Source organism: Prunus mume, linkage group LG8, assembly GCF_029339155.1.
Source record: "Prunus mume cultivar Tortuosa linkage group LG8, ASM2933915v1, whole genome shotgun sequence".
In the NCBI taxonomy this organism is placed as follows: domain Eukaryota; kingdom Viridiplantae; phylum Streptophyta; class Magnoliopsida; order Rosales; family Rosaceae; genus Prunus; species Prunus mume.
Window position 1 is genome coordinate 2397963 of NC_142705.1, and position 11341 is coordinate 2409303.

Below are 11341 nucleotides of genomic sequence, written 5' to 3' on the forward strand. Positions count from 1 at the left end.
CCTCATCGGGTCGGGTCGTCATTGATTCCCATACCCTAATAGGGGTGGGGTAAGGGGGATTCCCGAATTTTAAAAATTATTGATCATAGACAGGCAAGGATGATATTTTATTCCCATCTCTGAACCCAGCCCGATAACATATATATTTTGATAAAAAGTAATTTATTTCTTTTAATTAGAATAAATTTATAATACTATAACAATGAACTTCTTATCAATTTCTTTCTTCTTATCAATTTATCTTTTGGCCGAGGATACACTGATAGCAAGATTGTTTTTGGTTTTTATTACTTTGGCGCTGGGACATTCCTTCAAGTTCAATAAATAAACCATATATTTTTGTACACGGGATATGACTGTTACAATTTGATTTTGCATGAATAGGATTATAGTATAATGGGTTCAGATTCTTTCTTTCTTGCATATTGCATTCAATTTAATTTTATGCACATGTATTTGTTTGTATCAATAAATGTTTGTAATTGCTGGAACAACATTAAGAAAATGGAACATATTCAGTTTTCTATATTATTTTTTTTGGGTCAAATATTCAGTTTTCTATATATGAGTTGGTTGTTTATAAATAAATCAGGGATTCGGGGCGGGTTTGGAAGACACTTCCCCAACAAAGATGTGGAAAGAGATTCCCCGAAATTTTTTTATTAGGGATGAGGGCGAGGATGGGGAGCGGGGACTGGATCCCTTCTACCTAAGTTTGAATCCCACACTCCATAAATTACAAAAAAGTCATGATAACTAGTGTGTAGTCCATAATAATCCACCGTGGTTGGTACAATTCAATAATTCTTCAATTAGAGCCTTATTTAATCAAAATAGTTGAGTCATCTATAGTGAAGGTTTTATATATGGTCCTTATGTAAGGTCCTATCTCTTAACCGTTCAATAAATCTAACAAATTTGATCCAAAGTTAAGAGATATGGTCTCACCTAAAAGCCATATATAAGGCCATGACTATGGAATTCTTGCAAATTAGTTAACCGTTAAATCAAATTAATTAGTTCGATTTAATGATTAAGAGATAGGAACTTATCTAAGGCAGTTACTATAGAATGACTATGGTACAATTGAATTGAATTTGGGGCAGCGATGGAGTGGTCCTGGCCTGGTGAAGAGGATGATAACGATAACCCACTAACTAACAACTAACCAACTTCAACTTCAACTTCAACTTTGTGTGGCAACAGTCAAAGGCTGAAACTGAAAAAGATAAAGGGTTATTAATTACTAGTTTTTTTGTGTTAAGCAGTTCAAGTAATATCATCACCACCACCTATGTCAATTCATTTGAAATTGAGGTCATCTGCTGTCAAGTGTACGTATTGACTACTTGCCCTAATTTATTTGATTGTGATATGTACTTTTGTTTTGTGCAAAAGATTCGATTGGATAGAACTTAAAATGTTTGCAATGCAGTGTATTGAATGTGACGTGGGCATATAATTAATAGCAGCAGCAGACAGATATTGTTTACCTTTGATCATCAGTTTTCACCAGTCACCACTTTGCAACAAAAAATATCAGACAGATATATACTTTTCTTTCAGTAACTTTCACCAGCCAATGCCACCACCCCACCCACCCTTAAAAAAACCCTAATATAAGCTCTCAAAATGAAACTAATGCTTTGCTAAAAAAGTCTGGAGTGATCCAATCCAATTCAAAATCCAATCAATGGAAGCAAAGTATGAGGAGCTAATGATCAGTTAATGCTTTGCTCATCTTTGATCCTGCAATATGAGGTCTAGGACAAAGGCAAAACTGGCAAACATGCATACCTGTACTTAAAAGTGACAAGCACCTACCAAATGCGTCATCAACGCTAGTGCTTCTGAGTTTTGCAAGCGACTGCTCAGAATTGAAGATTGCAAGTTGGATTTGCTGGATCGAATCGATCACCTAAACAGCAAAAGGGTTCAAGGCCTAGTCTCTACTGCCTGGCTCCTACCTTTGGTTTGGTCCTTTCCCTTTTGTATTGTACAGCCATTTTCAAGAGCGGACAAGACATGAGCTTTTGGTGGGGAAGAGCAATGCACTGTCAGGGTGGTGTCAAAGCCAAGGCAAATGTTATAGACCACTCAACAACAACAACAACAACAACAACAATAAATAACAAATAAACACTGTAAATATTGATGCTTTTAGTTTAGCTAACACAGCTCAGCTGCTGTGTATTTCTCTTCTTTTCTGGGAGCTGCTGCTGCACATTGTTATATTTATGACTTTATGATCTTACTCAATAATAAGATGTATGTGACAAGCTTCTTATGTATAGGTAGCTTCGGATGCGTCAACCAACCACAACATAATTGTTCATGCCAACGCTTCCATCCAACCTCATCTCTACGGATCCTTTATGAGTGTGACAAACTTAACTCTACAATTATCATCACAAACAAGTTTGATAAAAGGCTATTAAAATCCAAAACCCTAGTATCCAAATAAAAAGTGTCAAAAAGATTATGAATCTATATTTTATTTGATCAGGGATTGTTTAGTTGTCAAATGTCATAAATCACAGTAGATCGTTAATTGTATTGATTGCACGATGATGATTGATTCAATTATCTACAAGGAGGGACACACCATGCACCTACATTGCACATCCACATTAAGAAGGGGAAATACCATGTTATATGACAAATCTTGTAACATGTCATGATGTGCACTCTCCTAGTATTAGTAAGATAGGGTGTCAATTTTCCCTTATGTTTCTGTCTGCCCATACTAATGGGCCAATTGCTGAATGGTATGGGCAGGGACAAATTTGCAGGCACAATTTGATACCCACCCCACAAACCACAATAAGCCCTCTTTTTCCCAAAGAGGGTGACCCCCAACACACAAAGAAAAGAAAAGATTGAACATCAAACTATGGTAAGCTTTTCTAAATTATTGGGGGAAGACAAAAGCATGGGAAAGCTACCCTTCCTCTCTCCCCATGTACTACTGCCCAGCAACAACTGTCCCATTGCACAAACTTAGAGAATGAAGGTGGGGAAACAGAAACAGTGCAAAAGCACAACTGAAAAATGAAAACCCATCACTCCATGTAGAATAGTCCTAGCACTAATTTGTCCTTCCAGCAAACCACGGCCAACGTATTTCTCTTCGTCTTCTTTGTGCCCAGGCTTCATAAGCTGCTGCTCTTCAAGTTCAAGATGCCAAGGCCAGGGCCAAGACCTTATGAGTGTGTGAGGCGAGCTTGGCACAGCGATAGACACCAACCCATGAGAGGTTCTATCATTCAGCAGATTTTCAGGTATTGGGTCCTCTTTGTTTCAACGGGTTTCTTGGTAAAGGTTTCTGCTTTTCACATTTTGCTGCTTACCCATCACCTGTTTGATTAGGGTCGTCAGTGAGGTTCATGGCTCCGTGACTAAGAAGAACAAGGAATGGCAAGAAAAGCTACCTATGGTGGTTTTTAAAGCAGAGGAAATTATGTATTCCAAAGCCAATTCAGAGGTTTTTCTTTTTCCATTTCAGGGTTAGAGTTTATTCGCATTCACTGTTGGTTGTGCCTTTGCTCATTTTGCTTACTTCTATTGAAGGCTGAGTACGTGAATCTTGAAACGCTATGGGACAGAGTAAATGACGCCGTTAACACAATTATCCGGCGAGATGAGGGCACTGAAACCGGAGAGCTTTTGCCGCCTTGTGTTGAAGGTACCGTTGACTTGATTTCTTTGCATTTTGTTGGATTGAACTCTGAAATTATGCTACTGGGTTGTTCTTATTTCAATGCATATTAGTTCAAGCTTAGTTTAGTTTGCAAGCAGAAATTGTGCAAAATGAATACACTAGAGGTGTGATTTTGTATGTGTGTTTTGGTTCTTCCTCTTTATGTTGTTCAGCTGCCCTTAATCTGGGTTGCATTCCAGTAAGAGCTTCAAGAAGCCAACGCCACAGTAATCCAAGGATTTACCTCACTCCAAGAGCACAAGAACCCCTTTCTGCTCCCACTAGGATTTTGGATAGAACTACTGATGAAAGACGCCCTCAGTTTTCTCCACACCACTCTGGCAATCAATTGAACTTTGCAAAAGCCTCAACTGGGAATTCTGCACATTCGGTCCCAGAATCATACAGCCGCATCAACCAAAATACTAACCTTAATAGCCGTCAGAATTACCCCTTTTCACTCGAGAATCTTCCTGCTGGCCATAACCAGTTAACAACAATGTCAACCAACAACTCCTTGGACTTGGGTTCAGTATATCCATTATATTATGGAACTCACTATCAATCCGAAGAGTGCCAGGTAGGTCCTCAGGTCCCAGAAAACACACATTCTAGGACTATATATGTTGGCAAACCAATTGTTTCCTCAATTGCGGAGCCTACTAAGCACAACCTTTTCTCCTCTCAAACTGCTGAAAATGTGTCACACAGAATCACACAAGTAGAAGTCCATGATAAGCCACTAGAAACGGAATGTGATTTATCATTGAGGTTGGGTCCGGTCTTGCACCGATGTATTCAAAGAAGTTTGGCCAGTGAAACGGAAGATATTGGTTCGAGCAGTTCTCAAGATGGGGGAAAATTAAATGATTTGTCACCATCGATAAGTAAGGAAATCTGTTTCTTTCCCACAAAGACTGCTTGTGATCGCTTTGAGTCCACTTCAAGTATGTGGAATTCAGAGGGTGAAGGTTGGAGTCCGGAGGCAACTGTAAGGAAGCGCAAGGCACCTTTTTGTAGCAATGAAGAGGATGGGAAATTTTGCGAGCAACCACATGTCCTGCCCAACAGATTGGCTGATCGAACTACAGGGCCTGGTTTGTAGACACTCTTTTCCTTGTGTAGTATATATGCTTAAAAATCCAAGATCCCAATATATTATTGAATCCTCTTTTGAGAGAACTCTCTTCTTATGTAGCTCTGGTTGTGAAATTTCACAAGTTGATGTTACTTGCTAGTTGCATTCGTGGAAAGATGTGAGTTGTAAATGAAACCCGAGTTGGATTTATATTATATGATCAATGTCCTGGTAACATCAAATTTCCTGCTCGTGACAGAAACTAGTGAGATCAGTCAACTTTGCATTAGTTAGACTTATTGAGTTGAGTGAAAATGAGAGAATTAAGTGTTGTAGGTAGAAGACATGAGAGCTTTGTGGTACTGTGCAAACATGGAAGCAAAGCAAATAGAAACTTCAAATTTTAGGACTTCACAACAATGAATTGGAGTCCTCTATGAAAATTTGGCATTCCCCTCTGCGGCCTCCAAGTGGATGGCTTCTTTCCAAGAATTTGTTTACCCCAGAACCTAGAAAATTAATATTGAAAGTTGTAGGGAAATTATTGTTCATTGTTTGATTCAGATATTAGGTTAACAGTTCCTATAAGCTTTTAGATGATGAGTGCTTCTAATTTTGGGAATGGGCCGTATTCAGATCCGGTGTGTTATAGGTTCCAAGGGAAAACCTTTGCTGTTTTGCTTGGTGTCTGAGGGAGTATAGCTTTGTCTGATCAATATCTGATATTGAGACCTGGGTTGAGAGCTTTTGAAGATCATTATCAATTTTTTGAAGGTTTGTAGAGAAAATCCTTTTGTGAGGGCTCGAATGGTGTAGGGGTTTCGTTTTGACACAATGTTGAATCCTCTTATATGAGAATTTTCAAAAGTTGTTACTTGTTAGTTGCATTTGTGGAAAGACGTCAATGAATTGTAAATGAGAGACCTGAGTTGAAACATCAAATTTCCTGCATATAACTATTGAGATCAATCAACATTGCATTACTTGAGACTTGTTCAGGGCAGAAGACATTTTCGATCTCTGTAGTTTAAACTGAAACAATCATTCCCCAATAGTTTAGTAACATTTGCATTTGGTCCAAAATTACTTTTCTTTGCCCAGTTAATTGAGAGACATGATGCATCTCGTGACTCGTCGCATGGAAGGGTAAAAGTGTAATTTCATCAGGGCACAGTACTGAAACTGATGAAGCAACAATTTATTGTGAATTGTTGAAAAAAAAGGTAGAGCATTGATTGATGTATATATGATCATGAAATAACAAATTCAATTCAGTAACATTTTACTGGGAAGGAAGGACCAGTGCAGAGAATGAGAATTAAAGCGAGGACAGAAATGAGAATATTTGCAACAAATTAAAGTAGGTCGTTTGCCCGCGAAAACCTTCAACTCATTTGAACAAGTAACCCAGTTCAAAGTTCAAACCAAGGATTGGAATTATGCCCAGAAAAGAAAAACGCCATGTTCAAACTTCAAAGTTGAAACCCTTGCCAAGCAAGCGTGCATTACATTTCGTTTGGTATAACAACTTACACGTACCACTTTTATTCAAAATAATTGTACAGTACACTAGTGCGTTGATGTATAACATCATGTTATTGTAATGATAAATATGAATATGATCAAACCATACTAAATAAAAGGAACATACATTAGTTTAGGACAACGAATTTATTAAGAATGATCAAGGAAAGAAATGGCAACTAGTGTGGAGATGATGAGGCCAAAGAAAGAGCCGAGAGTAGTTGGAGTGAGAGATGAAGCATAGGAGGGTGGTGGTGGTGGTGGAGGAGGAGAGGAGTTGTTGGCTGCTGATCCAACGGTGATGGTGACCTTTTGGCCTCGCTCGCAGTGATCACCAACACTGCAGATGAAGTAAAGTGTATCAGTAGAATTGATTTCGATCCTCACACCTGGGCCGGACACGATCCCTGGGTCAGTGCAGTTATCGTATTCTTCTTTTGACGCTACTCCGCCCACGTTGTGGTTTCCAGTCCAATTGAATACTGCAGCATTAAGATAAACATTAACATTAACCAGTAATGATGACAAAATTAATAAGAACGAATTAAAGATATTCCATTTAGGTATTGATTAATTTTTCAGATTAAGCACGTTTGGGACCGCTTAGGAACCATTTAGGTATTTGAAGAAGGTTGAAATTTTAAAAAACATTTTCAAGGACTTCATGAAAATAGCGTTTCTAAGCACTCCAAACCAAACAGACAAAAACATAGCATATAGCATGCTTACTTACCAAGTCCATCTCCTATCTGAAACTTCTTGGAGGCAGCCCATTCGGAATAGAAAGAGGTGTTTGGGGGAACAGCCCAGCCCAAGCTGTCACCAACAACATAATCTTCTGCAGTTGCACCTTTCAAATTCAATAATGAAGGAAAAGCCACCGCCATAACCACGAAGCAAGCCATCACCATATTCATCTTGTTCATCATCCCCCTGCTGCGGCTGCCCATTTGCCCTACTTAACTATGCTGGAGTAGAAGTGTGTTTGCAAATTGCAATGTTAATTAGATATGCCAAGTGTGTGTTGATGGTAGGAATTAGTTGGTGTGGGATATTAATAGGCTGGGGTCGATACTCATGTAATGAACACGTACACGACAATGACACTTCAATATATATATATATATCTTTAGAAATCTTCAAAGGGGAACATGCATGTGCGTTAATTCATGAATATTGAATCCAATAAAATAAAGCATCTTCTGTGCCTCGATTGATTGATCCATCACAAGATGAAAGATCAAAAGGAAGCCAAGTTTTACCATTTCTCTGAAAGTCAAGAGACGTACGGGTCAATTGCGTGAAGCCCTTGGTTCGGTATATCACACTTGAATTCAATTCAATTTTAGACCCGTCTTCTCTTCTCTTTCTTCTTTTCCATTTTTAAATGAGAATATATTACCTATGGGCTTGGCTGTCGACATTTGTTTACCTTGTACAAGACTCACAATTATCTGCCTTAAAAGGAAATAACCAAAAATTAAACAAACCTTAAAAGATTTACATATAGATAGTAAATAGATGCCAAGTTATTAACGAAGGATGAGTTTTAAAACTGCTCAGAGAGAGAGACTGCCAAAGATATTAACAACCAGCTGCGGCGATATTATCAATCTTACGACTTCCGATCCCAAATACTTTTTTCCATCATATATACTACAATTGTTTTGTTTCCACCATTATTGTTATATATATATATATATATATATATATGCCTCTCTTGATTTACATCCAAATCATTATTGTGCCCAAATGTATAACATAACATACATGTTTTCTTTATTTTATTTTATTTTTGCCATTGTTACGCCTCTCTTGATGACAATCAAAGATAGATTCTTCTAATATGACATTGATACGTATGTATTATTATTGTCAATAATATGATAATAACAAAATGTACTGACATGTTATTGAGAATATCGATACAAAATTCTGTTATCTTGTATATATATATAGGTTCTACCAGCTCTTTAATTAAAGGTGGTATACAAAATGTGGTCTCTCTAGCATGAACCTTTTAGTAAATATGTACATGTGAGTTATTTACTCACCAATCTGGGTGATGTGGCAAATTGGAGTCCACCAACATCATAATCGAAACGACATGAGGGAATAGGCAGATAGGGAAGAATGGGGATTAGGTAGGGTTTTTTTAAAGAGTAATGCTGCACTTACTACATTTTTATCCCACATTTTTATATCACATGATGTGACATGTCCATATTATACGTCACATCAATTAAATCAATGAAGTGTATTTTAATTAAGACAATTAGAAAAACAAATACTGGAATAAATCATAAAAGAAAAGAAAATATTAAATAATTTTAATTGACGTGGCTGTCCACCTCAGCTACCACATAAGATGGTATAGGGATGTGGTATACAAATGTGGCAAGAGTAGCATTATTCTTTTTGTAGTTATTTATTTTTATAATTTTATGTTATTTTGTTATGTTGTAATTAATAATGTTTTTTTTAGTACAAGCAATAGTCTAAATTAGATTGAAGGAGATTTATCACACACACACACACACACACACAACTATGATATCATTGGGATTCGAACGTGAGACCTCTTATCTGCAAGTTAAGGCCTTTTTCCATTAGGCTAGACCCCTTTGGTAGTTAAAAAAAAAATTTAAGGTAAATAATTTAGCAAAGATGTTTGATACAAATTTTACTAAATAGCCCTTGTCACGTCAACAATTTTAACAGACTTTTGGATGGAGTTAATGATATGGGGCAATGTGGAACAACAAATCTTGGGCAAAATGGATCACTTGGACTTCCAAGAAGTAAAATGAGACCTGATCATAGTTTTGGGGGCATTGCAACAAATAAGCCTTATATTTATGGAAAAACTACATAAAACTCCCCAAATTATATGGTCATTTTCAAGTTCATATCAAACTTTAGAGACATTTACGAGTACATAATCAAACTCCCGGAAAACCTACAAATTGACCCTCCATTACACAAACTGTTAATGAATTTGTTAAATGTTGATGTAACAAATGTGACCCCCAATTTTTGATGATGTAGATTCCATGTGGCCAAAATATATAATAAACAATTCTTTTGTTTTTACAAATATTTATTGACAAACTTTGAATTCATTGACTGGGTTTGGGTTTAGGGTCTGTTTGTCTAAAGTTTAAACTGAGCATCACTAGGCCCAGCTAATCTGACAGGCCTGGGCTCAATTCATGTTATAAGTGTGTGTTTTTAACATAAGTACACCCATTAATCTGATCTGTGCAATCAACATCCAAAAAGATTCCCAAGAAAAGAGGAAAAAAAACTTCCAACTGTCCCTGCATTGAATCTGCTATAGAAAGAAACAATGAATGAAAATGAACAAAAAGGATGAACACTTTCGACCAAAAAAAATAGACAAAAAAAAAGGATGAACACAAAACAATCTGCCAATTACAAGAACATATATGAGGCAGTACATAGTACATTTTATTTAATTAGTAGCTCAAGAAGAAGGCTGCTATGGCACTGCAGAACAACAAGGCAGCGATATTAAGGGTGGGAGAAGAAGCGCTGTTCCCTTCCCACCAGCGATCATCATCTCCTCCAATTTTGATAGTCACCTTCTGTCCAAAATCACTGCAGTGACTGTCTACCGTGCATATGAAGTATCGGGTCAAGTTGGACGTCAGTGTAATTGGTACAGGGCTTGAATCATACGAAGCCAAAGGATTCGACTTTGTGCAGTTCCCGTAATTAGCCTCTGATACTTCAGCTACTGTGTGTGACCCAGTCCAGTTAAATACTGCAAAAACATCAAACAAAAAGTTTTGAGTTTAAATTTCACCAAAGACAGTTATTAGTTGATTAACCAAAAAAAACTTAATAATATTGAAGATATAGACAAGGCAAATCTGGGTTAGGTCAGTTTACTACGGCAATGAGCCGCCCGCTTCACCCATGAATCCCCTCCCCATAGTAGGGTTTTTGAAGTAAATAACAATTACCTATTGTGTCACCAATCTGAAAGCTCTTTTTGTTAGCCCAGGTTTTATAGGCTATAGAGCCCGCTGGAGGAATGGTCCAGCCTAAATCGTCTCCAACAGTGTAATTATCAGCTGCGGCACCCTTCAACAGGGCCACCGCAACAACAAGAAGCAAGCAACCAACATGTAAGCCCATCTGATTAGCCATCTCTGTGCTGCTGTGTTCTGCTTTAGGTCGTCCCTGGCTCTCTACTTTTCTTCTCTTTTTGGAAATGTTTTGGTGTATGAATCATCTAACGTCGACTACTTATAAGATTGCTGGGATTGCTTTATTAGAATTCCTTTTTCTCTTTTTTGTTGATTCAGAACTGTGCCAACCAAGCGAGTTCCTTGCTTTCAACATAGGCGACTGGTCGTTGCCAACGTTAACTCATCATCATCTAGAAGGTTGACCATTTTCTATACATAAACATATTCTTTTCATTTCAAAATGATTAACGCGTTATTCTCGTTCTGGAAGCAAAGACCAAAACATACGGTATTGTATAATTGTAATCTAGGATTAAATGAAGCTCACTCAAGTCATGATGGCAGAAAGCCATTGTGTGATTGGGATTGGAACTCAAAATTCAAACCCCTTTTTTGTTGTTGTTGTGGTTTTTGGTACATTTAATTCAAACCAAAGCAACTACGTCTTTGTCTTTCTTTTCCTTATTTTTCCCAATTTAGGATATAGTAAACTCTGTTTCTGGTATATCCACTTTACAACAATGTGAAAGGTATATATGCGAAGTTACTAAATGGTAACCATGCCAAACGGAAGGTATGGTCGTCATGACTAAATGGTAACCAGGCCAAACTAGAGGTAGCAGGCTATAGTTGGAGGTAGCTAGAGTGTGTTACTTTAGAAAACCTGACATGATATACAATTAACACTCTAAACACGTCATCTTACAATCATCGTTCATACGAAAATAAGAGAGAAATTTATCTTTATTTTTAAACAATCGATATTCTACTTTAATCTAATCTAAATTACGGGAAGATTCGAACTCAGGTGCAGAGTGGGGA

The 11341-nt window shown here is 37.4% G+C and overlaps 3 protein-coding genes across 5 annotated transcripts; 1 reads left to right on the plus strand and 2 right to left on the minus strand.

Annotated features, from left to right (window-relative positions):
* The first annotated feature begins 2893 nt into the window (after nucleotides 1-2893).
* On the plus strand, nucleotides 2894-5020 carry LOC103341097 (uncharacterized). Of its 3 annotated transcripts, none has more exons than XM_008244575.2 (4): nucleotides 2894-3281; nucleotides 3370-3484; nucleotides 3571-3685; nucleotides 3874-5020. In XM_008244575.2, exons 1-4 carry the CDS (start codon nucleotides 3181-3183, stop codon nucleotides 4803-4805), a joined length of 1263 nt encoding a protein of 420 aa, XP_008242797.2. In that variant the 5' UTR covers nucleotides 2894-3180; the 3' UTR covers nucleotides 4806-5020. The 3 variants fall into 3 exon arrangements, with proteins under 3 accessions (XP_008242797.2, XP_088899572.1, XP_088899574.1); XM_089043446.1 differs by having other exon boundaries at nucleotides 2990-3281; nucleotides 3379-3484; XM_089043448.1 differs by having other exon boundaries at nucleotides 2999-3281; nucleotides 3901-5020.
* A 1204-nt stretch (nucleotides 5021-6224) lies between these two features.
* LOC148914494 (umecyanin-like) lies at nucleotides 6225-7338 on the minus strand. Its single transcript, XM_089042228.1, has 2 exons — nucleotides 7036-7338; nucleotides 6225-6784 (listed from the first exon to the last, which is right to left on the minus strand). The coding sequence occupies exons 1-2, from the start codon at nucleotides 7250-7252 to the stop codon at nucleotides 6453-6455; spliced, it is 549 nt and encodes a 182-aa protein (XP_088898354.1). The 5' UTR covers nucleotides 7253-7338; the 3' UTR covers nucleotides 6225-6452.
* Nucleotides 7339-9594: 2256 nt separating this feature from the next.
* On the minus strand, nucleotides 9595-10579 carry LOC103341096 (stellacyanin-like). The gene is made up of 2 exons (XM_008244574.3): nucleotides 10292-10579; nucleotides 9595-10089 (listed from the first exon to the last, which is right to left on the minus strand). Exons 1-2 carry the CDS (start codon nucleotides 10476-10478, stop codon nucleotides 9782-9784), a joined length of 495 nt encoding a protein of 164 aa, XP_008242796.2. The 5' UTR covers nucleotides 10479-10579; the 3' UTR covers nucleotides 9595-9781.
* Between the last annotated feature and the right edge of the window lie 762 nt (nucleotides 10580-11341).

Excerpts from the sequence above, each read along its gene's own strand:
- LOC103341096 (XM_008244574.3), bottom strand. The coding sequence starts at position 10,478 with ATGGCTAATCAGATGGGCTTACATGTTGGTTGCTTGCTTCTTGTTGTT. Across the intron at positions 10,090-10,291 it reads TCAGATTGGTGACACAATAG|TATTTAACTGGACTGGGTCA; the intron begins GTAATTGTTATT and ends ATGTTTTTGCAG.
- LOC148914494 (XM_089042228.1), bottom strand. The coding sequence starts at position 7,252 with ATGGGCAGCCGCAGCAGGGGGATGATGAACAAGATGAATATGGTGATG. Across the intron at positions 6,785-7,035 it reads TCAGATAGGAGATGGACTTG|TATTCAATTGGACTGGAAAC; the intron begins GTAAGTAAGCAT and ends TTAATGCTGCAG.
- LOC103341097 (XM_008244575.2), top strand. The coding sequence starts at position 3,181 with ATGCCAAGGCCAGGGCCAAGACCTTATGAGTGTGTGAGGCGAGCTTGG. Across the intron at positions 3,282-3,369 it reads ATCATTCAGCAGATTTTCAG|GGTCGTCAGTGAGGTTCATG; the intron begins GTATTGGGTCCT and ends CTGTTTGATTAG. Across the intron at positions 3,686-3,873 it reads TTTGCCGCCTTGTGTTGAAG|CTGCCCTTAATCTGGGTTGC; the intron begins GTACCGTTGACT and ends TATGTTGTTCAG.